Below are 22744 nucleotides of genomic sequence, written 5' to 3' on the forward strand. Positions count from 1 at the left end.
CCGAAGCAGCTTCCGATCGAATCCAACCGCACGTTAGCGTGAGTTTATAGCGACGTAGTTACCGTTATCGATGCGAGGGTGCGTTGCGGCTTCAGTTGCTCAGCTGTTTTGAAGAATCGACGCAGCCTGGCAGCGATTGTCCGTAGAACAGCGTGGAATCGCTACTTTCACGTCCAAACGCAAACAGATGTGGAGTGACTGTCCAAATTTTTGACATATCTCGTCCAGTATTCTCCGGAAAACGGCGAGTACCGTTTTTTTCCTTTTTTTTCCCATTGGACTGCCACGGCGCGATAAAAGGGCACGATTTACGCGCGGTGTCGGAGGTTAGAAGGATCGAAAAGGAAAACAAGAAAATCGCCATGAGCGAGCTCAGCCAGGAGGAAGTGAGTACCAACCAACACCGTTCTCAATCATTGTTCGATAATGAGTTTTGTTGTCATTGTTCGCTGGGTTCCTCGATTTCGGTTCTCCCTTTCACTCTGTCGTTGTTAAAGCCCGCTGCGATATGTGTCCTCCAGCGCTCGGTCGAGGGGGAACGATGACACGATGAGAAATAAAAGAGAGAAAAAAAAGTACGTTTCGTTTGACGACGACAACGAATTTAACCGTAAATTAACAGTTGTTTTATCGAGGCGTCGTTCTTAAAGTAATTATGTAACGATAACGAATTATCGCGGATTTTTCGCTCGCAACGTTAGTATCGCGCGGAAACTGTTTTCTTTCTTTGTTATTAACCGGAGCGAACAGCCGCTCGGCTGCAACAGAATTTTCTGTTTTATCATTTTCAAATGTGCCGAACCATCTTGCAGTTATCGTATGGATGTGAGTTTGGAAACGATGTCCTTTGATTTTCCAAGGAAGATTTCTGTACCGTTAGCCACCCTTCGTGTCGCTCTTTGCAGCCTTTGTCTTTGTTAGAAATTTCGCTGGATATTGTTTTGTTCGAACAGAGTGCTTTGCTCGCTCTATATATTTGTTATATAATATCCGTTACTTTGAATATTACAAAATTTGTCCACGATTAACGACGGTGTGTGGTTTTCTTTCTTTTCTTTTCCTTCTTCTGTCCCTTCTTCTTTCATCTCCCTTTTCCTCTGCTTTCCTTCTTTTCTCTTTATCCACGAATGTCCCTCTGTCACGCAGTCGCGTTCGTTGTATCATCTGTTCTTCGATTGTAGATGAGGAGAAGGCGAATGGCCCGTTTAGTTGGTTTGGACAACATATGTTCGGCAACCACCTCTAATCACAATGCCGACCCTATTTCGCCGAGCACGCCGGGTCCATCGAAGGCATTTACAGGACAGATGATATCTCCATCGAATCAGCAACAGTTTCAGAATGCAGAGGTAGCGATGGAAGTGGAAGAAAATAACGATAAACAGTCTGTTTCGGGAGTAGACGTGGATTCCGGGATTGAGAATATGGAAGTGGAGGAATCGGACAGAAGAGACACAAAATCGAGATCTCGTGTAAGCATTTTCTATAATTTTACAACTGGAACTGTAACGATGGATACGTGATTTTGATCTCTCTCGTTTAGACTACCAGTTCCAGCACAGAGGTGACTATAGAACAAATACATTCTGTTGTTTCTCGGGTGTTGTGCATATCGTGGAAAGAACCGGCAGAGGGCACCATATTCCTTCCGCAAACGGCATCGCAAATATCCATGCAGAAACTCGTCGACGCCACAGAGATTATCAATCAGGCACTGATGGAGATTTTGTGTATGTTCACGCGAGGAGAAGATCCTCTGAAGGAAATTAATGCGAAGATCTCTTCGGATAGGGAAGATAGCCCCAACAGTCAAACGAGTCCTTTATTAAGCCCAGTCGCGACACTTTGTCGTTGTGATATTTGTTGTAATCCGTTTCAGCCTAAGAGTCTCACTTATTTATTAGATTGTTATTCAAGAGTCGCTGTCGAGGAACGAAATCACCCAAAGGTACAATAGTTTTTGTTATATAAGCGCCTACACTGATTCGCCGAGGTGTAACGCTGCTTTCGTGTTTTGAACAGAAATCCAGTATCCCGCCACTCTCCGACGTACTAGCTGTTCTGAGAGCACAGTGTGTTCAATACTCCACTTTGGTGCTACAAGGCCTAGTGGGCATTTCTCAATCTTCAACAACACATCCTTTATCTGTGACGCTTCTTTTATGTCCAGTGCTGTCGCAGAGTCTACCTCGAGGCTATTTACACGAACTTGTGGCAAGGACACACACGAATCGAATAGTGTTTAATAAAATTTTTACACCGTTGTTGCAAGGCTTGTATCTGTCTATGCAAGCTAGTTTGGTGGGAAACGCGCATCGAAGGCCGATAGAGGCTTTGGAAGAATTAATAGAAATCCGTTGCGGCCCGACTAGCAATGTGCGTCCAATTTGCCGTCTAATCACTCGTCAGGTCCAATTCTTGCCAGACATCATGACCTCGGCACCTGGCAGAGAAATCACCATAACGTCTTTCCTCGGACCATTCTTGTCGGTGTCCGTTTTCGCCGAAGACCAGCCGAACGTAGCTGAAAAGTTCTTCAGTGGCAACCCGTTCGCCGACAAGTCCATGAACTTGACGTTGCAGCAAGAATTGGAGAGCACCAGAACGTCGCTGCATAAAATGCTGCACGCGATTCTCGCGAACAGTAACTGCCGCGACATCACGTTGGCGTATTTAGCGACGTTGTTGCTTTACAACGAGAAGCGTGCTCAGATACAAACGGAGGAGTTCTCCCTTGCCGGCGATGGATTCATGCTGAATTTACTGTCGGTGTTGCAAATGCTCTCCGTGAAAATCAAATTAGACACCGTGGATACTCTGTATCCGTTTCACCCGTCGAGTTTCGTCGAAATAAAGAATGACACAAGGCTGAAGCTTTCATCCCAAGAAGCGGCCGAATGGGTGAAACACTTGGAGAGGACGCACAGGTGGGCCGAGCCTAAGTTTCCGACGCAATGTTGGTTTATCACTCTACACTGTCATCACATAGCGTTGCTACCAGCGTTGCAGAAGTATCAGAGAAAATTAAGGACTTTGCGTGATGTGCAGAAAATGCTAGACGACCTACAGGCAACTGAGCCACAATGGAAAGACACATTTTTTGCGGCGCGTAATAAAGAATTAATAAAACGTTACAAAGAACAATTAAAACAGCTTGGTAAATCGAAATCGTGCACCGACGCTGGACTGATCGACCCTGTCTTATTGAGGAGGTGCTTGCATTTTTATATTTCCGTAGCGGAAGTTCTGTTAAGTATATTGACTGAAACTACACCCGGAAACCCCCTTCCCGACCTTCCTTTACCACAAGAGGTTCCACAAAAGTTCACTGCCCTGCCGGAATGGTACGTCGAAGATATCGCGGAATTTTTATTGTTTACCCTTCAGTAAGTATCACGTTGACAATACCCGATCGAAACTGCGTACGTTCCGTGCGCGATTACCTTGTCATCTGATCTATCCGTTCTAGATTTAGTCCTGGCGTGATAACGAATAACATGGACAATTCGCTCATTACATGGTTACTTGTCGTAGTATGTACTCCACACTGTATACGGAATCCGTATTTAATAGCAAAAATTATCGAAGTACTGTTTGTGATAAATCCCAGTATTCAGGTAACTTTGATCCGTCTATAGTAATGTATTATCTTATACCTTATAATGGTAATCGATGAGAAATCATTTGTTATTTTAGGGGCGAACCGAATCGTTGCACGATCAAGTTATGGCGCATCCCATATCGAAAACGCTATTGGCATCGTACCTCATGAAGTTTTATACCGACGTGGAGACGACTGGTTCTAGTTCCGAGTTTTACGACAAATTCTCGATTCGTTATCATATTAGCTTAATATTAAAGTCCATGTGGGACAGTCCGGTGCACAGGGAGTCGATCATTAACGAGAGCAATAACGGCAAGCAATTCGTCAAATTCATTAACATGTTGATGAACGACACCACGTTTCTGTTGGACGAAAGCCTGGAGTCGTTGAAGCGTATACACGAGATCCAAGAACTGATGTCCGATCTGAAAGCATGGGCAGCTCTGTCGCCCGAACAGCAACATTCGCGGATGAGACAATTGACGGCAGACGAGAGACAAGCAAGATCCTATTTGACTCTGGCCAAAGAGACGGTGGCTATGTTTCATTATTTGACGGTGAACATTACGGAGCCGTTTCTACGGCCGGAGTTGGTCGGAAGATTATGTGCCATGTTGAACTTCAACCTGCAGCAACTGTGCGGCCCGAAGTGCAAGAACTTGAAGGTACGAAAACCACAGAAGTACGGATGGGAACCGAGAGCTCTGCTTAGCCAGTTGGTCGATATATATTTGCACCTCGACTGCGACAATTTTGCAGCTGCCTTGGCTAGCGACGAAGTAAGTTTATTGTACCGTGTTCGAGTGTATATCGATAACAGGAGTCTACAATAGCGCGACGCGAGGGACACGTTCATTATAAACGAGCCACGAAATTATATCGGTTGCTATCGTTTAAGTACCGTCGAGGTTTGCGCCAACCATCACAACCGAATACTGTTCGTGTCCTGATCGTAGACTTCTGTAATAAACAACGCGACAGTTTTATTTCAATAACCGCTTGCACTTACAGCGCTCGTTTTGCAAAGAATTGTTCACGGACGCGGCGAACAGATTGCAGAGATCCGTTATTAAAACCACCACAGAAATCGAGAGATTTATAGCGCTCGCGGAACGCGCTGCAGTGATCGCTAGAGATAATCGTGCCAGGGACGAGGATTATGGCGATGCGCCCGAGGAATTTCGAGATCCACTCATGGATACTCTTATGGAAGAACCTGTTAAACTGCCGTCTGGTATCGTGATGGATAAAGCGGTCATTATCAGACACCTTCTCAACAGTGCTACAGATCCATTCAGTAGACAACCTCTCAGCGAAGATATGCTAATGCCGAGTAAGTACAGAAGATTTTGTTACAAAGTATTTCGTTTCGTTTCGTTTCGTTTCGTTTCGTTTCGTTTCATATCATATCATATCATATCATATCATTTCATTCTATTCTATTCTATTCTATTCTATTCTATTCTATTCTATTTTATCCCATTTTATTTCATTTACTTTTAGTTACTCCTTATTAACGGACGATGCGTGTTGTACGTAAACAACTTGAGACATTCTTTACTTTATTATAAACCAGCTACATTTTTTCATGCTCTTGTTAATCATATTAATCCTTGCCTAGAAAAATTTCATTTCCAATATTTTTAGTGCCCGAGTTAAAAGAAAGGATATCTACATGGAAACAACAAAAGAAAAAGTCGACAAATATATAAATTGTGATTCGATCGTGGCGTCCGCTTCATAAAGACATCACGATATTAGCTGATGTTGTTACTACACGGTACATCCCGCCAGCCTATGAATGAATTATTCTCGTGTGGTAAATGAATATAGTGCAATGATCTCGCTACTGTGCAAATAATTGCGCTCGATAAATTTACGGTTTTTATACATTAAAAAAAAAAGAAAAGTTAAACAGACTGCAGCTAGGTAACAACTACCATCAATCGCTACTCCAACAAATAATGTAAACGAATTTGTAAATAATAGTCGATCGAGACTTGGGTCGGCTCATCCCCCAACCCCAGAGAAATTAAAATCTGATTCATAAAATTTAGCACTGTTCGCGTTCGTATCGGTGCACGTGCCTGCGAGTAAAGAGGACAAAATTAAAAAGCATATCCCGCGTTCAATTTTTGACAAGACATTAAGTTAATCAGCATAGAATTAGGAATTAATTAACATTTCTCTCGGATCATGCTCGGAACTCGATACCAGCACAACAGGCAATATTGTTTGATGCAAAATTTCTGCGTGCCGGGTTTCTATAAAATCAGTCTTAGAGGAGTAAGGAAGTTAATTCGCAGTAATCACAAATTTTTATTTCTAAACATGTACATGGTAAATGTATCATGCATATTCGTTCAATAAATTTCATGATTAAAGATACGCATATGCATCAATGTATATAATAATATGTCATTCGGAACTGTTCCATCCATTAACGAAGTATTTTTTGTTCTGTAAAAGTGATCTTTTCTAATAACTCCTTTGTGGATCTGATACGTTTCTTTTTTATATTATTCATTTCGGTGCCCGTTTGTTTCAAAGATCGTGCTATTTCACGAATTATAAGGAAATATTTTATTTGTAAAACAACAATTGTATACATTCCGAGAATTCGAAGAATGTAACGTTGACAAAAACATTTTCACAAACATATTTATATTCGTTAAATTTGCATTGTTTTTATAACGAAATCTTAACTGCTTTTGTTCTTTTATTATTATTATTATCATCATCATCATCATTATTATTATTATTATTATTATTATTATTATTATTATTATTATTATTATTTTCTTTGTCTTCTTTTCTCTTTTTTTCAGTAAAATTGCATTTACAAAATTATGATTTTATGTTCAACTTCAATTTTCAAGCATCGTCATCCCATAGATTTGTCATTAAACAGCATCAACTACAACTATAACTTTTAAGACATTAGAATGTATTTCATTGTAGTTGTAAATATGAAAAGAAACAAATATTTCACGTTGTATGATGAGGAATTGCGCATGAATATCAGTAGTGTAAAATTAAGATTGTAAGTTAAAGTAACACAGAGGTATTGAAACGAATTTTTCATTCATTAACGTTAAATATTATTATCGTATCGCGTTGCTACAAATCCGTTTTCATTTTAAATCTCTAAATTCGCGTCATTCGTGAATTTAAATTATTTGCCAATAGAAACCATAGACTGTATCTGTTGTATTTTCATTTTACGCGCTATAATTATAGAAAGAAATCAAACACTTGGCTGCAAAATTCGTTATATAATAATAATAATAATGTTTCTTTGTCACAGGAAGTGATAAATTATGAAACATCTAATACAAATTACGATTAAGTATTAAAAAATAAAACAGTCACTGCAGTATCCCGCATTTGTAAATAATTTTATTTAGTTTTTTCTCATATCTATTACTAACAACATTTAATGTATTATCGAAGAAACTATGAACTTTTTGAAAGCTAGTTCTTAAATAAACCATGTTTGTAGATATTATGATTAATGTAAATTACGGAAATTAAAAGATGTACGAAAATGAATGTTTTTCAATCAAATAAACTTAAGTAACTAATACCTAGCGTTAATACATGTAATAATAGTAATAATAGTAATAATCAACTTCGTACTACTTGTAAATGATATAAAATATGTACTATTGAAATTATACATTTCGTTCTTTTACTATTTTTATAGTAATATAAACAGATTTATATTTCGTTTTTTACTTATTATGTTCATGTGAAGAACTGATCAGATAATCATTATAGTCTGCTATAGAACCTAATCTGTATTTAGTGGACTTCCTCTACCCAATCCAACAAACTTCATCCAATGTTTTTCTCTAATAATTTTGCCTCTTCCGATTCCCATTGAACTTGTTACCGACTCAAAGTCTTCGACTGCTGATTCTTCGTCCGGTTCTCTTAACATAGCCTCGGAAAAACCACGAGGAGCTCGCAAAACCTTTTGTTCGCTAATGTTTATGTTTATACTGAAATTATGTAATGAAGTAATCAAGACGTACATTTAGAAAACAAGTTTACAATACAAAAGGTAAATTCTTAAAGTTTACTTACACTTGCGAGGGAGTAATATTATTACTCAAACTATTTTCATCGTCTGTTACATTATCTCTATCCAGATCCCAATTTTCTGTACAATCTACTGTACTTGAAATCTCCGATGGCATTGGAAATTGCGTATACCCATGTTTCTTTAATTCTATAAAATGAAATATTTCATTCTGTTAATTGGTTAATTGATCGAACACGCGAAACTACATATAAGAAAAATAAAAGTGAACAGAAACCTGAATACATCTCAGATTCTAATACTTTGCGAGCAGAACAGGTCATTATGTGTTCCTCCAATTCACTTTTAAACAAACGATGAGTTGCATTATAAGGACACATAATTTTATAATGTTCAGGATATTGCTACAACAATCCAAATGTCTTTTAAATTTATTTACACAAATATTTGTATCCTTGTAATTATAAACTGAATTGTAACTTTTTTCTTTTTATCATCTGATGGATATCTCAGTGCGATCATTGAGTAAGTTAATCAAAAATGTACCTACTATACACGCATGAAATATATAATTTAATTGCCATGAACATTCGTTCAAGAAAATAGATTTGCAAACTTACCTTTTCGCATTTGACAATGTGTTTCTGAAGGCGAGATTTTGCAATTAGATGATTCTTATTATAAGGACATATTACGACTGGATCAATCAATCGAGAATTGCTGTACATTTTGATGCCTCGGACTTTGTCCAAACTATTAGACTGTAAATATTCGGTAACTGCAATTACTACAAAATCTAACCAAAATACACATTCAATGTTCTCTTTGATCAATTTTACGATGGCGCCAATTTTTAAACATGTTTCGTTTACAAAGAGTAATTGTAACTTCGAGAATCGAAATTTTCAATGAATCGATAACTATCGACTTTCTAATATTTATCGATAGCAGTTTGAATCGACGAATTTCACGTTGACCATTCTACAATAAGGTTGTAAGCTACTTACTTCCCTTTGTTGATCGTATTTAGCTTTGAAATATTAAACAATGAAAATATTATATGTCATATGGTAAATAAAAGAAAGAAAAAAAATGAAAATCTGCATTGATAGAAAAGTCATTTATTAAATGATTACTATAAAACTTATTTCTCCTTTTCCATTCTTGGTTTTTTTATCGAGACTAAATACTCTATAAGTCTGCGATAAAAGTGATCGATATTAATTAAGTATCTGCATTTAAACATAAATAATTACATTACATTTTACATAGATTACTTCTGTCGTGTTACGAATATTTTAATTCAAGTGATTTTGCATTTACAAATAAAATACATCTTTTTATACATAATAAATAAAACACGAACATTGATTCTCATCACCTCTTGTTTACTATTTTTGTATAATTATCCTTTAATGTAATTGCATAGTGTATTTTTAGAAAACATGGTACATGGTACAAGTTGACTATTATAGACAGAGCTAAATCAATAACTTCTTCTAACAGTCACAGCATCGTTTCTCATCTGCATTATAGAACGACGAAGCAGTACTCCACTGCACGATTAATAGTACGGCATCGAAACTTATTGTCTTATTTTGTAAATTTATCAATCTATAAAATGTAAAAACTTCAGTGTTCAAGTTGTATTATGTTTTCAAAATTACAAAACATTTTAGGATATGCATACAGTTTCGTATGAGTAATGCTACTTAAAATTCTAAACAATGAGATAAATTATATGTAAACATATTTAAATAAGTATACGTTTAAAATTCACATTTGTTTACACCTAATGTTAGGTGCAAAAATATTATGCTTATTAGACATATCAAAGAAATACAAGTACAAATTCAGATTCTAAATAATGCAGGCACTTTGTACATATGAAGGATCATCGCGTCGCTGAAAAGTTGTATCTAAATGTGTATTATATTAGGAAAACTTGATTGTATGATACACTAAATGAGAAACAAATTCTGTAATGTACAATAACAATGTTTACACCAGACAGATAAATAAATTATAGATTATAAAAAGTAAATTTGAACAGTCTCACAGTCGCATATTAGATGATCCGTAACAATCAATTTAATAGCAAGAGAATTTTATTTGAAAGTATGCAGTGGATTGGTTTATCAGCTGCCTATAGAATTGATTGAACTATAAAAACTTTCTGTCAAACATTGACACAAGATATATTTATATTACACGTAAGGAAGAGGATCCACAAGTAAACATGCAACAACATACAAAATGCCCAAAAACATATTTAATTTAGCTGTTTGTTTAGGCACACTCTGAATCATGTGAGGACTTCGAAATTGTTTTTCTATCTTAAAGGCAGTTGGTAGAGTAACGACTGGTAGAAGAAACCAAACCGAATATCTTAGTGCAAGCACCACGAAAGTTACGTACGGTGTGAATAATAAAAAAGCATATAAAACATGAGATACAGTGTGACCTATTAATATGGCTAGTGTTACTATTCCTGCCTTTTTGTCGCTCTCCAGATCTCGAGTGTTATTACTATGTAAAATGGCCTCTGTGTTTAATGCAAGAGGTATAGCATAGTATATTGTCCCTAATTCGAAGTAACCAGTCTGAGCCATGAACGCGAAAAGAACAGAAATTGGGCCAAATATAACTAAGATGAGAACATCGCCTAACGCAATGTACTTGAATCCTATACCTCCCGTATAAAGAAATGAGAAAGATAAACCACCAAAGTATACAAGAGCTAGATGCTCCATTTTTGCAGGTGATATAATAGTTAATAAAACGAAACCCAAACATCCTATTGCATACAATAATGCACCCAATGAAACTAATTCATCTTTCGATAAAATTTGATCCACTAATATTCTATCGTCGCTTTTTCGACTGTCCACCCCTTTTATGTAATCGAAAAAAGTATTCACTACATTACCAGCTCCATGTACGCAAAACACTGTATACAAAGTAAGAACAAAAGATATCCAACTAAAATTTGTCAACCCTATCAATCGATACGCGAGCACAGATCCAAGAAGCGTTGGCATTAACGAAGCGCTTAACGACCATGGTCGTACAGCTAGAAAGTAGGAAGATAACTTCATCAATGGAGAGTTCAGTGTCGATGACGGTTTGGGTGAACACGTTGTATTAAGCGACATTGATCTTCCTCCAATTTCCTTGGTAGAAATCCGAATACCATTGGACATCATATTTCACACTGTGCTATAAATAAAATACATAGTTTATTATCTTCTAGTCTTCTAATCTGTTGGCCACAGTGAATTTACATTATAAACTGTACACGATATACAAACTGAATACCGGACGAGCTTTTTATATTACGGTGTACGTAAATCTAGGCTTATATAATAGAAAAGAATGGTTTTCTAGCGACCTTTCTTCTATCACAATGGAATACAACGCGTATTTGATACATCGGTTAAGAATAAAATTACATAGAATGAAAATGACAATGTAAATATATTTAAAAATTAATAAAATTAGTACATTTATTCGAGAGACTTGAAATACCATTTTAATTGACAGATGTTCTTTCTTTAAATACATTAACGTATGAAAGTTAATGCGATTAGACGGACGATTTAAAAAGTTTTTAATCATAATGTAAATACGCTTCGGTCGAGAATCTACTTACCTACCACTTGTTCAAAATAGAGAAAGTCAGGTTAGGATTTCGATCATTATGGAAACTTCTTGATTTGTTCGAAGAAAGAATGTTCACATAGTTAACATTTAAACTTCGCGTTCGAAAAAGAATTTCGGGTGTTCTTCTTGTATACGTTAAATGTAACGGTGACGTGTTTCATTAATTTGCACGTGGCGCTCTCTGAAATATTTCCTTCCTTTTCCGTGAGGTTAATAACACCATTGGCAGTCTTCACTTTCTCAAAGGACACTCGATCATTTCTAATTTATTAGCCATTTTCCCAGGCTCTGTTGTACTCTGTTGCTTGGGAAGATTATACGGCACGCATTTAACGGTTTTACTTCGGTTATTACTTTTTCGAATATCCTCTTGGCCCTCCGTGTACAAGCGAATTCCATTTGTTTTCAAATTTCTCGGTGAATTACGAAGGGAGAAGTAACAATCGTATCAGTGAAATATTTAGTCGATCGCAACGATTACGATCAAAGTTTTTATCGAACGACGAGTAATTCTGGAAAATTTTTCACAAATTCACAATCGCGTACGACTGTGGGCATCTAATAATTCGTAATATTGAATTCTCGAAATTGGAACGAGCATTTGGTACAAGTCTTCTCAACATGCCAAGAGAAAGAAAATTTCAATCGGACTGAACATAAGTGAAAATGCAGTTGTTCGCCTCTTATGGTGTAACATTTAATGGCATACAAACTATTTTGAGAAATCGGACGTACAAACTACGCTGAAAAAATTCGCTTCAATCGTCCTAAATCGCTCGAACCAGAATCACGAATCTCTTTTAATTCGACGTTCTACGCTGGTGATCGCGTTAGTTGTCGCGTTTTAAATTCATACTTAATTTTATAATACATAACGATGGTAAACAAAGTACATACCGCCACCTACGGTGAAACGTTCGAGTTACGCCAACTGGCATCGCAGACTCGAGTCTATGCCCTCTGGTCTGATTTTCCAGTTTAAAGATTTACTAGAAACCATGTGCCGTGTATGCTCTGTGCGAAACGTACGACTAAATATATTTTATACTACATAGCATGAATAATTACATCTTCAACGATTGCCGCATTTGATTGTCCAGGTCGGTAAGATAGTCCGACTTGGGTTACGAACATTAATAAGATCTGCTTCTTATAACTTGGCTGTGTTGACGGTTGGAGCGAGGACCATTATTTCCATCGTTAAATTGAAAAACAATTGTAACGATATTCAAATGGCGCGAGTAACGGTGCTACTCGGGTTTCGAGAATAGTAAAATACTGTAGTACTTGATTCGTTTTTAAAAAGTAAAATTCGCTTACTGTGAAATTTCGTTTCTCAGCGCCCTCTGCCGGCTAACCAGAGATAACTATACGATCGAAATTTCTATCATTTGAATATTCAAATAAACGAAATTTCAAAACATTGTATTTATCGACAGTTCGCATTAGTTAAATTGCCGTGTAATTAAAGTCTAGGGAAATCGAACGATCACTTTCTTCTATGAAGAAATGTATAATTTATCATGAATATTCATCGGCCACAAACATTTATCGAATTCTTAATTGAATCGTTAACGTAAACGGGAATTAAATGTTCCACGATGTAATCCCAGTCGTTGCAGTCGTTGTATAATATCATTTCTATAGCTCTTGAGAAAAGTTCATTCCAACGATTATTGGGTGAACGCATTTCCTTGAATAGCATTTGCAATTATCATTTGGTACGAGCAGCGAAGATTCAATTTCATGTACAGGAGGGATATATTAGAGAACCGTGGAACCGTGGGCTTTCGAAACCACAAAATCCGCCTAGAATAGCGAAAACGGATCGATTACATTTCAATTAGAAAGTAATAAGAGTACTTTGTCCTACTATTCCCGGTCTCCACTTGTCGACCTTGTTTGCGGTGGTTGCGTCGTTATGGCGCCATAACGAACTGTTAAGGTTACAATACAGAATAGGCGTCAAGTTTGAAAACGGAATGATTGTCGGGAGGATTGTATATTTAGGACTAATCGTGACGGTGCTAGCGAATCTGCCTAGTTCAGCCGAGAATAATTTGCCCGGTGACGTGAATTGTCAGTTTGGCAAAAGTTCGCGGAAACAAGTGAACGCGGAACCACTGAACGGGACATGCTTAAGAGACATCGTGATTCGGCTGTCAAACGAGTTTCGCTCAATCACAGACGCGGAACTCGGTTTGACATCCTTTCAGCAGATACTTGATGCAATGGAATTCACCAACATCACCGGCAGTCTGAACACCAGGTTGATTTTGTTAGTGGATAAACTGAACAACAAGCTACTGTCTTATGTGGAGCTTCTCAGGCAGAGTTACAACGTTGTAAAGTCGATTTTAGCAAAGAATGAAGCTCAGTTCGCTTATTCTGGTATCGGGGGACTGGACACAATGTCCGGTAAACTGTCCGATTTTTGTTCACAGATAACACAAGGTAAAGACTATTGGACTGTAATGTTATAGTAGTGTCCCACAGTTCGAAGCAGAGACAAGGGTGTCCCTGTCTTCCATTGTTCTACTTTTCTATTTCATTGAAATCTCTGCCAAGTCTTAGACTCGTCGTTTGACCATATTTATGTCGATTCGACGTAGATGCTAGATTCTTTTTATCATGCGTATACGTTTGGAGAGTGTTCTAATAAATATTCTGTATCATGCTCTTGTTTGTATTCTAGTGCTTGGAATTGTACTGAGAAATCAAGAATTTAAAAATATTCATGTGCTGCCCTTCGTATATCCTGCGACCGTATGCGGTCCATTTAGTTCCGATCATAACATCGGGCCACTTTTATTGTCTCAGTATTGCCCAAAAAAGAATGTACTTCTGTTGTTCGAGCACGGAATGTTTATGTCCGAAGGGGACATTACTTTGGCTCAAATAACAGCAGAAAGAATAATCGACGTATTGTCGCAGATGGATTATATTAATGTCATAGGGCTTTCTAGCAATAATTCTATATACTGTAAAGATGGTTTATTAAAAGCAACAGATATTAATAAATTTCAATTGGCACGTTATATCCACAGTTTAACAAGGACAGGTACGATTCTTTTACATAATTAAATAATTTGAATTGTATAAACATCTTTTTTCCTATAATAGACCAACGATACCTTTTCTGTAAATCTTAGAGACCAATGAGACGATCGAATTCAATTTCCACAAACTAGTGGAAAATGTAAAAGGCGAAGTTGTCTTTATACATCTAACGAATACGCTTAAAACTACTTCGCATATAACAAAAATAAATAATATGATCGCTACGGGGAAAGTGAACGGTTATTTAAAAACAATCTTGATCCTGTCGGGTGAGCCATCCTTATTACAATATCGTGCGATCGGATATAACATTTGAATAATGCGCATTATTAATATTTTATTTCCTTTCACAGATCAAGAACCCCATGTAAACCTGAAGGAACACAACGATAGCATAGTAGTTCTGCCAACCCAAAATATATTAGCATACGAAATATCAAAACTATTTTCTAATCTAAAGTGTTCTGAAGAGCACAAGAAAGATTATTACTTATCCGATCCATACTTTGACATATATAGTAAAACAATGACATTGTCTGTAGGTCAAATTACGGAGAAAGCATTGATATCATTAGATATTCAATTGCAGAATTTCATCGACGATATCACATACTTTAATGCTGGTTCAAATGTATATCCTATACTATTCGACGATAAAGGTATAGTTTGGATTCACAAAGACTTTCCTAGAATGGAAACAATAATGGAACAGCCTTTGAAAGTCAAGTTACAGCACATAGAAAATATTCATTCCGAGACTGTGACAATGATGATCGAACAAAACGAAGGTGTTGTAAATGTGAAAACAAGGCTAGGAGAACAGGTAGCTTAATATTTAGAAATCCGTTGAAGCGAAACTCGTATTAATTTAGATTTTTAAATTTAGAAATGGTACAGATGGAAACATTTGACATACAAAAATTTAATTGTATGTTTGGTATCGGCGAGTAACGAAAGTACAGTATTTGCAGCAAAATTGATACCAATGTTATCAACAAACGTTTTACATCATCGTCTTGATCTACTAATGCATAGCCTCTCCGATAAAGGCATTCTGTGCATTTATAATAATAAGCTCGTAACTTTATGTAAGTTAAGCCTTCTATAATTAACTATAATAGAATGGAAAAAGTATGGAAACGTATGGAAATATTAAGGGAAAGAGAATTTGTTTTCTAGCAACGGGTGTGGTTTATCTATCTCCGTGGTGTTTGCAGTCTCCAATGGAACAGCTTAAATTATTGGATGGGGGATCTGCTGTAACCATGCAAAGTTATATGGCCTACTTGAAAGATTTAACAGGAGTGTTGGCGAATCCTGGTCTGCATCATTCCGTTAAGTCAGATGTGGCTATATTGACTCAAATTTTAGAGTACTTTAAGGGCAGACACATGGAAAGTCCATTAAATAAATTTATAATAAGGAGGTAATTTAAAATTACAGAATATTATTGAAACGTAAGATGATCTAATAGAGGAAAATGTGAAATACAAATAAAAATGATTTTAGGTATATCATTGGAACGATGAGTGGTGTCTTGGAAGTATATCCAGGAATCATGTTGGACTCCGGATATGATCCTAAAAGACGAATGTGGTATACGAATGCCTTGGAACATCCTAGAAAATTAATCTTTGCACCGCCGTATTTGGGTGCCGGTGGATCAGGATACGTCGTTACACTGAGCCATACTGTTCATCGTAATTCGAAAACAGCCGCTTACGACGATGCTGTAGCGGTTGTATCCATGGACGTTACAATGGGATTCATTTCTAGGCTTTTGAAAGAAATGTTTCCCTTCTGCAATGAATCCACGGTAAAATGTTTCTTGATGGATGACAAAGGATACTTGGTGTCGCATCCTGCGTTACTAGAGCCATTCGGGAAAGTCGAGCAGCAACATTTAACCCATAAAGAGTTGTTAGTTGCGAACGATATATTGAATCACGAACTCTTCGTGAAAAAGAAAGGGTGCGCAAATTATTTGAACGGTACCGTGCAAAGGTACTATCAATTTAATACATCCCTGAACGAAGTTCTCACGAACATAGTTCACGGTGAACATTGCGTCAAGTACCAAGTAGCAGCTGTACCTGGGACCAATGTATTTTTGGGCGTAGTCAATGTGACTTGCAATTTATTAAGGTCTTTCTGTCCGTGCAGTATAGTAAGTAGAATCGTCGATACTCTGAGCTATTATAATTATATGTACACAATCTATCCGTACATTATAATATATAATATATAATATATAATATATAATATATAATATATAATATATAATATATAATATATAATATATAATATATAATATATAATATATAATATATAATATATAATATATAATATATAATATATAATATATAATATATAATATGTCGAATGTTGTGTACAGACGGATCGTTCCTGTTTGAATTGCGAACGGATGGAGCAAACCGAATGCGAATGTCCGTGCGAATGCGCTTTATATTTTTCCAACTGTGCCGACTATACAACGTACAATTTACATGATCTGGAGCCCTGTTCGATATCGCACGAACAAGGAAGTGCTTCGCAGGTGTCTTACACGCAGTCTGTAAATTTGAAAACGTGTCCCTCCATCGATTGCAAGTTATTCAAGACGGAAAACGAGTGTTTAGGTATTGTGGGTTGTCAATGGTGCCACGTAGATAACGACGGAGAAACGCCTCTGCAAGTTGCTTTCTGTAGCGATATGTCCAGGTGCTTCAGGGGAGTTCTCGGATCTTCCATACCTCTCAACGATGGAACATACAGTGAGAAACAGTCTTTCAAGTTACTATGTAGTTCATAGAAGATACAACGAACAATCGTTTCGTTTCGTTCTGTTTCGTTTTGTTTCGTTTTGTTTCGTTTTCTTTTAGATTCTCAGTCGACCGAAGAAATTGCAATGCGAGAATGGCCGTCGGTTGGTTCGGTGGCTGGAGGAATACTCGCGTTTCTTTTAATATTGGGAGTGATGCTGTTTTGTTATAGGCTTCGTTCGGTACAATCGGGATTAGAGCATCAGTGTTTGCACGTACACACGTCGCCGGATACGTTGCGCATGACGCATCTCGAAGGCGACGCGGAACCCATAGATTTGGACCAAACGAAAAATAATTTAGACTCTCTGATAAGGGACGGCATAGCTCCCATATCGCCGTACAGAGTCTCGACCAACTACAGGAAACCACCCGGCGGTGACAGTGATCACGGATACAGTACAATGACGCCACACGATGATTCTGAACAGCAAACGTTCGCCGAGCCATTGCTAGTAGTCGGTAATAATACCGAACCTGACCTGAGAAGAAAATCCGTTTGCCTTCCGTCTCCGACAACTCACTTGGGCTCACCGCACCATGTTTTAGCTCCGGTTACCGTCCATTGCAACATGGAAGCAAATTATTGCTAACACCAGAAATTGCCAACATCGGAAAGTAATTGTCGTACAAGGAGAATTTTATACAGAAACTATTGTTCCCTTACGAACGAACGAATATTTAGGTTTGCACGCACTACACTCTACAGGGCATAATGTAAGGAACAGTTTTCTTGACACGTTCGCGGACGCGAATGCTACAGCACATTCATTTTCATTGTTCATTTTCACTGCGGCGCAACATGACACGAATGCTGTAACATTGAAATGTTGCGAACGTGTTAATTGGCAAAAGAGTTTATCAGTTTTATAATGTTGTTCATAAATGTTTCATGTTTTTTTTTTATAAGATACAGTAGCAAGCAAACGGGAGGACAATTATTAGAGTAGAGTAGTAACTGTTTAAGGTTGCATTTAAATACCTGTATAATAGTATTTTACTGACTCGAATGTTACTTAAACTACTGCAAGTATTCATGACGATATACAAGTTTTTCTTTTAACGGAATTTGTATTATTAAAAGAGGCATAGAAATTCGATATGTTTGTTATTGAATTATGAAGCCGATATGGAAACTAGGCCCATAATTGATCAAATGTTAATGTATTTGATTTTATATGTTTTATAGCATCTTTATAATTAGTATCATAAAAAACGCTAGCCATTATTTCATTAAATTTTAAGGTCACAATTGTTTGTCATGTTACATATCACTGTAAATGTGCTCGAATGTGATATATATATATATATATATATATATATATATATATATATATATATATACATACATATACGATTATTTTATACAAAGAAAAAGCAAACTGTGCAATTGAGAATGCCTCTCGATCTGTATTCATATGTTATATCGTGTACGATAGGAAAGTTGTGGCACTTATTCTTTCACGCTGGACGAAATTGTTCGAAATTAAAGCGAATAGTAAGCTTCACAGTTTGCCTTTTAGTGTATCTTGAAAGTTTTCGACAAGAATACAAACATCGCAAATTGATTATTTATATATCGTATAAGGTACTTAGCATTAAATTTGATATCAGAGAATTTATTGATTGATATAAAATTCCGTAGTTATTAATATGAAGCTATTTACATTTTTATACATCACATTCTTTCTCCTTGTTTCTCTTTTTTCTTTCTCCTTAGAAAAGTGTATATTTTTGTACGCATCGAAGAATACGAACGTTTCTCTGCAGCTAAACTTATTACTTAGTTTTGCGTTGTATACGCTCATTTAACCGACTATATTAATATAATCGTATCTTGCCAACGTTTTATCCATTTGTTGTCAACTGAGAAATGGAAATTTGCCCAACTTGTAAATGCGAGACAAACTACTTTTTGAACAATTTACACACGTTGTATATCAGTATTTTGAACATTAAAATATAACTGCCGTTAAAAAGTTGTAATTTTATTATTATCATAAATAAAATACAAAAAGGAAAGATGATCGAGTCTGGGTGTTTATTAATATTACTGTTTCTAGCTTTTGGTCAAAAAGAAAATAAATGAATTTCGGTTTCTACGTGGGGTTCTGCTATTTATCGGGAGATCATCTGTATACACACGCAGTAACATTCATTACATTTAATGCTAAACAGACCGATGTATAGTGTCCGATGTAGGTTTTCTTTCACTCAAGTATTATATCGTTTTAGTTAAGGGATGAAGTCCGGGTTTTTCCGTAACATTACGAAACCTTCCATGATCGGTGTTAGAGGCGTGTACTCTTCCGTGGCTAATTCCGCTCTCTCGCCATACGCCAGTAGAACAGGCGTGGTATGCGTTTGAAAACCGGTAATAGTTTTTGGTTTTCCCGCTTGACCTACCACGTCCACGGCGAGACCAACTCTCACGGGTACAGGAAGAGGATTTAATTTCTCGTCGAATGTCACCAACATTCTCGGTTGCATCGCAACTGCTAGCGTGTATAGCAAATAATGCGAGCGGCCAAGAATGACTGCAAAGAAGAAGAGAGTACAGAGGAAAGTTATAGAAACGTTTCTAGCGAAGAGAAAAGAAAGAAAGAAAGAAAGAAAGAATTCTCGATAGTATACTTACTGTTCTTTACATCCAGAAAACCAATGAGGGTAGCTAGAAGACCGGCCAACGCTACAGGACTCAACACTTGTCTATCGCTGTGGTAAGGAGACAGTGTCAATGTTCCTTTACCGAGGTGCGTCAGACCTTGCGCTATACGCACCATGAACAGATTATTCGGATCTTTCGCATGAAACTGGGCAAGCTGTCTCAACATTGCGGCCAGTCTCGCGTTATTCGTTCCTGCCCCGACCAGACCCATCGCGAAGATCGCATTGTGCGCCACTTCGGGGTCACTGTCGTGGGAGAACTTGGACAACGTGTCGAGTATGTTCAGCTTTGGATTAGAGACCGATATCAGCCCGAGAGCGAGGGGAACCGATCGTCGAATCACAGGCTCGCAGTAACGCAGCAAGTGACCGAATGTTCTGTACGCCATTTCAGCGCCAATCTCTTCTCCCATGGCGATCAAAGCGATACCGAGTACAGCGATCGCCTGCCTAGAAGTCAGATCTTTCTCCTTCTCCTCCTTCTTGTCGTCCTTTTTCTCTTTGTCCTTCCTCTCGCTCTTCTCGTCCTTGTCGCTCGAAGGCTCGTAGTGCTCGGAACAGATATGCAACAGATGTTGAATCTTTAGAACGTTCCCGGTGCCCGCGTACGCGCACACTTCCACGAGAGTCGTGGACATGGATTTAAAGGGTTCCGGGACTATTTCCAGGGCAGCTATTATGGTCTCTGCTGCTTCTTGTTTGCCCAAGAAACACAGTCCAAGGCCCAGGGGCAAAAACCGTGCGTACGTGTCTCTGAGGTCTGCCTCGGATTTTTCCATTAAAGTGTGCATAATTGCCGTAGTGACGTAAGCATTGCAAGAACCGACAGCAACCATGCCTAACGCGAGACCCGCTACCCCTATCACTTCCGAGCTGGACCTCAGGTCGCGGAGCACAGGGATCAACAGACCCAGGATTGCTTCGCGATTGGAACCCGCGTACGCCAATCCGAGGCCTACGATTGCACCGATACGCATTGTATTGCTGCTGTGCAGAACGTAATCCGAGAGAAGAGCCAAAGCAGGATCGCATTCGATTCGAACGCGACAATTGACTAAACCGCAAGCTAGCAATGCTCCGGATTTAATGTAATCCTCGGACGAATAGAGATATTTATCTATCGGTGTTAAGCCACCGTCGACGTCCCACAGCAATATAAGACCAAGAGACGCGGTTGCGCTCAACATTCCGTGCTCTTTATTCTTGTATAACCATTTGTTTCCGTCTTCGTATAATAATTTGTCCTGACCGAACGCCGCATTCACGAAACCATTGACGAAACTGGCTGCAAGATTTTGTCTAGCCGAATCCACTTGACCACCGCCAAACGGAGCTCTGGAATTCTCTAAATGGGACTTGTATACATCCTCTGCAGTTTTAGGCTCCATTATGTCCAATTCACGCGCCAAATTCAGAAAGTGATAATTTAGCAACGAATTGGACATTATTTCTACCAGATCCTCATATTCCGGAGTCGATTCGGGCAATTCCAAGAAAATCTGTTGCCTGCCCAACATGAACGCCAACTGTTTCTGCACCGATCTGAAAGAAAGTTCACAGACGTACGTCTATTAATTAAAACCGTTTTCAACATTTCCGTCGACAAACTTCATTTTCTTAACGATTCGACTCACAGATCTGTACATTTAATGAATATATCTTCGATAAGCGGTAGATCGTTCAGTTGCATAGCTAGTCTCACAGCTTGCGGGTATTGACCAAATTTTCTGTATAGTTTCGCTGCTGCGTGAAGAAGCGTACTATTCTCCGGATCTGCTACGTAAGGTACGCAACTCGTTAGATACAAACAAACTCGTTGATACGCACTTTCGTCCACGTATTGCTCCAACAAGTCCAGTCTTTCAATTTCCATCAATAAGTCGCATGCTTCGGTTTCCGCATTGTGAGCCATATTGTACGGTACAATTTCATGGACTAAAGCAATCAACTGTTTGCTTGTGGCTTCCGCGTCGTCTGTAAGCTCGTCCCATTCGCCGGCCAATTCTCCGGACAAGTGTCTCACGTACTCGTGTCCCCATTCTCCGATGTCTATCGCAGATCCGGTAAGTCTATACTTTAGACATTCTCTACCCTCGCTCGTGGTCATGGCAAGGACAGAAATAATATCGGAGCATAACTCCTTAGCCTCGACGTTGGTTATTTTTTCATAAATAGCCTTCATGGTATCGTAATGAGGACGCATGAATTTCAGTGGCTTGGGAACACTGGTCATCGAAGTGGTAGATACACGAATATGAGATTGTAAAGCTTCTAAAGCGGGATAGTGTAATCTTGTATTGGCATCTTGCAGACGTTCGACAAGACCAGTAAGTTCTTCTTGCAGCAGTTTATCTTCTTCAGACTAGAACGTATATTACGTTATTATCAGAATTTAGAACACGCAGATGTACGGAATCAATTGAAAATCATTGATTGCTATTAATGTAGTTCGAAACGGTCTCTGTTAAATTCGTTGGTAATAATGTGTAATGGGGTAGAAACGAAAACTTACCAATTCATTCTTTTCTTCTTCCTTTCCACCTTTAACTTCTTTGCTTGGTTTCGTTTCCGGTTTTACACTTTCCGGCATTTTGTTCGAAATATTTCATACGACAGATAAAACACGAAAATTTCGCTCTTTCCAAGTAACCGCTGGTGTTTCAGGTTAGAATAACCGTAAAGTCTATTTGCGAGTCACTGCGACTTGTCACAGTATCGGAATATATATAGAGTGGTAGCACGGTATCAACTTTCGTGGCTTCCGCTTCATGAAAATCGAGTAAAGATAATTGTGGAGAATGATCGTTGACCCTCTCGCGTAATTGATTTTTTTCAAATTTACTTAAAGTATGACGAGTAGGAATTTTTCATCGATAAAGTTTC

The 22744-nt window shown here is 37.9% G+C and overlaps 5 protein-coding genes across 10 annotated transcripts; 2 read left to right on the forward strand and 3 right to left on the reverse strand.

Moving 5' to 3' along the window:
- Positions 1 to 239: 239 nt before the first annotated feature.
- Ube4B (Ubiquitination factor E4B) lies at positions 240 to 6565 on the forward strand. Of its 4 annotated transcripts, none has more exons than XM_076367018.1 (8): positions 240 to 386; positions 1182 to 1472; positions 1544 to 1948; positions 2023 to 3386; positions 3470 to 3617; positions 3697 to 4383; positions 4616 to 4937; positions 6433 to 6565. In XM_076367018.1, exons 1-8 carry the CDS (start codon positions 363 to 365, stop codon positions 6531 to 6533), a joined length of 3342 nt encoding a protein of 1113 aa, XP_076223133.1. In that variant the 5' UTR covers positions 240 to 362; the 3' UTR covers positions 6534 to 6565. The 4 variants fall into 4 exon arrangements, with proteins under 4 accessions (XP_076223133.1, XP_031849166.1, XP_076223135.1 ...); XM_031993306.2 differs by lacking the exon at positions 6433 to 6565 and adding an exon at positions 5252 to 5888; XM_076367020.1 differs by lacking the exon at positions 240 to 386 and adding an exon at positions 397 to 575.
- LOC116434701 (uncharacterized) lies at positions 6347 to 8634 on the reverse strand. The gene is made up of 4 exons (XM_031993313.2): positions 8270 to 8634; positions 7927 to 8053; positions 7694 to 7838; positions 6347 to 7608 (listed from the first exon to the last, which is right to left on the reverse strand). Exons 1-4 carry the CDS (start codon positions 8375 to 8377, stop codon positions 7398 to 7400), a joined length of 591 nt encoding a protein of 196 aa, XP_031849173.1. The 5' UTR covers positions 8378 to 8634; the 3' UTR covers positions 6347 to 7397.
- Positions 8635 to 8770: 136 nt separating this feature from the next.
- Positions 8771 to 12350, reverse strand: heix (UbiA prenyltransferase domain-containing heix). Of its 2 annotated transcripts, XM_031993311.2 has the most exons (3): positions 12210 to 12350; positions 11302 to 11824; positions 8771 to 10868 (listed from the first exon to the last, which is right to left on the reverse strand). In XM_031993311.2, the coding sequence occupies exon 3, from the start codon at positions 10853 to 10855 to the stop codon at positions 9857 to 9859; it is 999 nt and encodes a 332-aa protein (XP_031849171.1). In that variant the 5' UTR covers positions 10856 to 10868; positions 11302 to 11824; positions 12210 to 12350; the 3' UTR covers positions 8771 to 9856. The 2 variants fall into 2 exon arrangements, with proteins under 2 accessions (XP_031849171.1, XP_031849172.1); XM_031993312.2 differs by lacking the exon at positions 12210 to 12350 and having other exon boundaries at positions 11306 to 11818.
- Positions 12351 to 12589: 239 nt separating this feature from the next.
- On the forward strand, positions 12590 to 19173 carry LOC116434697 (VWFA and cache domain-containing protein 1). 2 transcript variants are annotated; one of them, XM_031993304.2, is made up of 9 exons: positions 12590 to 13766; positions 14008 to 14373; positions 14465 to 14641; positions 14726 to 15195; positions 15259 to 15460; positions 15552 to 15798; positions 15882 to 16539; positions 16768 to 17146; positions 17255 to 19173. In XM_031993304.2, the coding sequence occupies exons 1-9, from the start codon at positions 13295 to 13297 to the stop codon at positions 17785 to 17787; spliced, it is 3504 nt and encodes a 1167-aa protein (XP_031849164.1). In that variant the 5' UTR covers positions 12590 to 13294; the 3' UTR covers positions 17788 to 19173. The 2 variants fall into 2 exon arrangements, with proteins under 2 accessions (XP_031849164.1, XP_076223132.1); XM_076367017.1 differs by having other exon boundaries at positions 17367 to 17543.
- On the reverse strand, positions 19162 to 22707 carry Rpn1 (regulatory particle non-ATPase 1). The gene is made up of 4 exons (XM_031993310.2): positions 22374 to 22707; positions 21496 to 22223; positions 19833 to 21403; positions 19162 to 19731 (listed from the first exon to the last, which is right to left on the reverse strand). Exons 1-4 carry the CDS (start codon positions 22449 to 22451, stop codon positions 19430 to 19432), a joined length of 2679 nt encoding a protein of 892 aa, XP_031849170.1. The 5' UTR covers positions 22452 to 22707; the 3' UTR covers positions 19162 to 19429.
- Between the last annotated feature and the right edge of the window lie 37 nt (positions 22708 to 22744).

Source organism: Nomia melanderi, chromosome 4, assembly GCF_051020985.1.
Source record: "Nomia melanderi isolate GNS246 chromosome 4, iyNomMela1, whole genome shotgun sequence".
NCBI lineage: Eukaryota > Metazoa > Arthropoda > Insecta > Hymenoptera > Halictidae > Nomia > Nomia melanderi.

Coding starts and splice junctions, on each gene's coding strand:
- LOC116434701 (XM_031993313.2), bottom strand. CDS start 8,377: ATGTACAGCAATTCTCGATTGATTGATCCAGTCGTAATATGTCCTTAT. Junction 8,054..8,269: donor ACATTGTCAAATGCGAAAAG/GTAAGTTTGCAA, acceptor GGATTGTTGTAG/CAATATCCTGAACATTATAA. Junction 7,609..7,693: donor AATATTACTCCCTCGCAAGT/GTAAGTAAACTT, acceptor ACATAATTTCAG/TATAAACATAAACATTAGCG.
- Ube4B (XM_076367018.1), top strand. CDS start 363: ATGAGCGAGCTCAGCCAGGAGGAA. Junction 1,949..2,022: donor AGGAACGAAATCACCCAAAG/GTACAATAGTTT, acceptor TGTTTTGAACAG/AAATCCAGTATCCCGCCACT. Junction 3,387..3,469: donor TTTTTATTGTTTACCCTTCA/GTAAGTATCACG, acceptor TATCCGTTCTAG/ATTTAGTCCTGGCGTGATAA.
- Rpn1 (XM_031993310.2), bottom strand. CDS start 22,451: ATGCCGGAAAGTGTAAAACCGGAAACGAAACCAAGCAAAGAAGTTAAA. Junction 22,224..22,373: donor AAGAAGAAAAGAATGAATTG/GTAAGTTTTCGT, acceptor TATACGTTCTAG/TCTGAAGAAGATAAACTGCT. Junction 19,732..19,832: donor TTTTCTGGATGTAAAGAACA/GTAAGTATACTA, acceptor TCTTCTTTGCAG/TCATTCTTGGCCGCTCGCAT.
- heix (XM_031993311.2), bottom strand. CDS start 10,855: ATGATGTCCAATGGTATTCGGATTTCTACCAAGGAAATTGGAGGAAGA.
- LOC116434697 (XM_031993304.2), top strand. CDS start 13,295: ATGATTGTCGGGAGGATTGTATATTTAGGACTAATCGTGACGGTGCTA. Junction 14,374..14,464: donor CCACAGTTTAACAAGGACAG/GTACGATTCTTT, acceptor TGTAAATCTTAG/AGACCAATGAGACGATCGAA. Junction 16,540..16,767: donor CTTTCTGTCCGTGCAGTATA/GTAAGTAGAATC, acceptor TGTTGTGTACAG/ACGGATCGTTCCTGTTTGAA.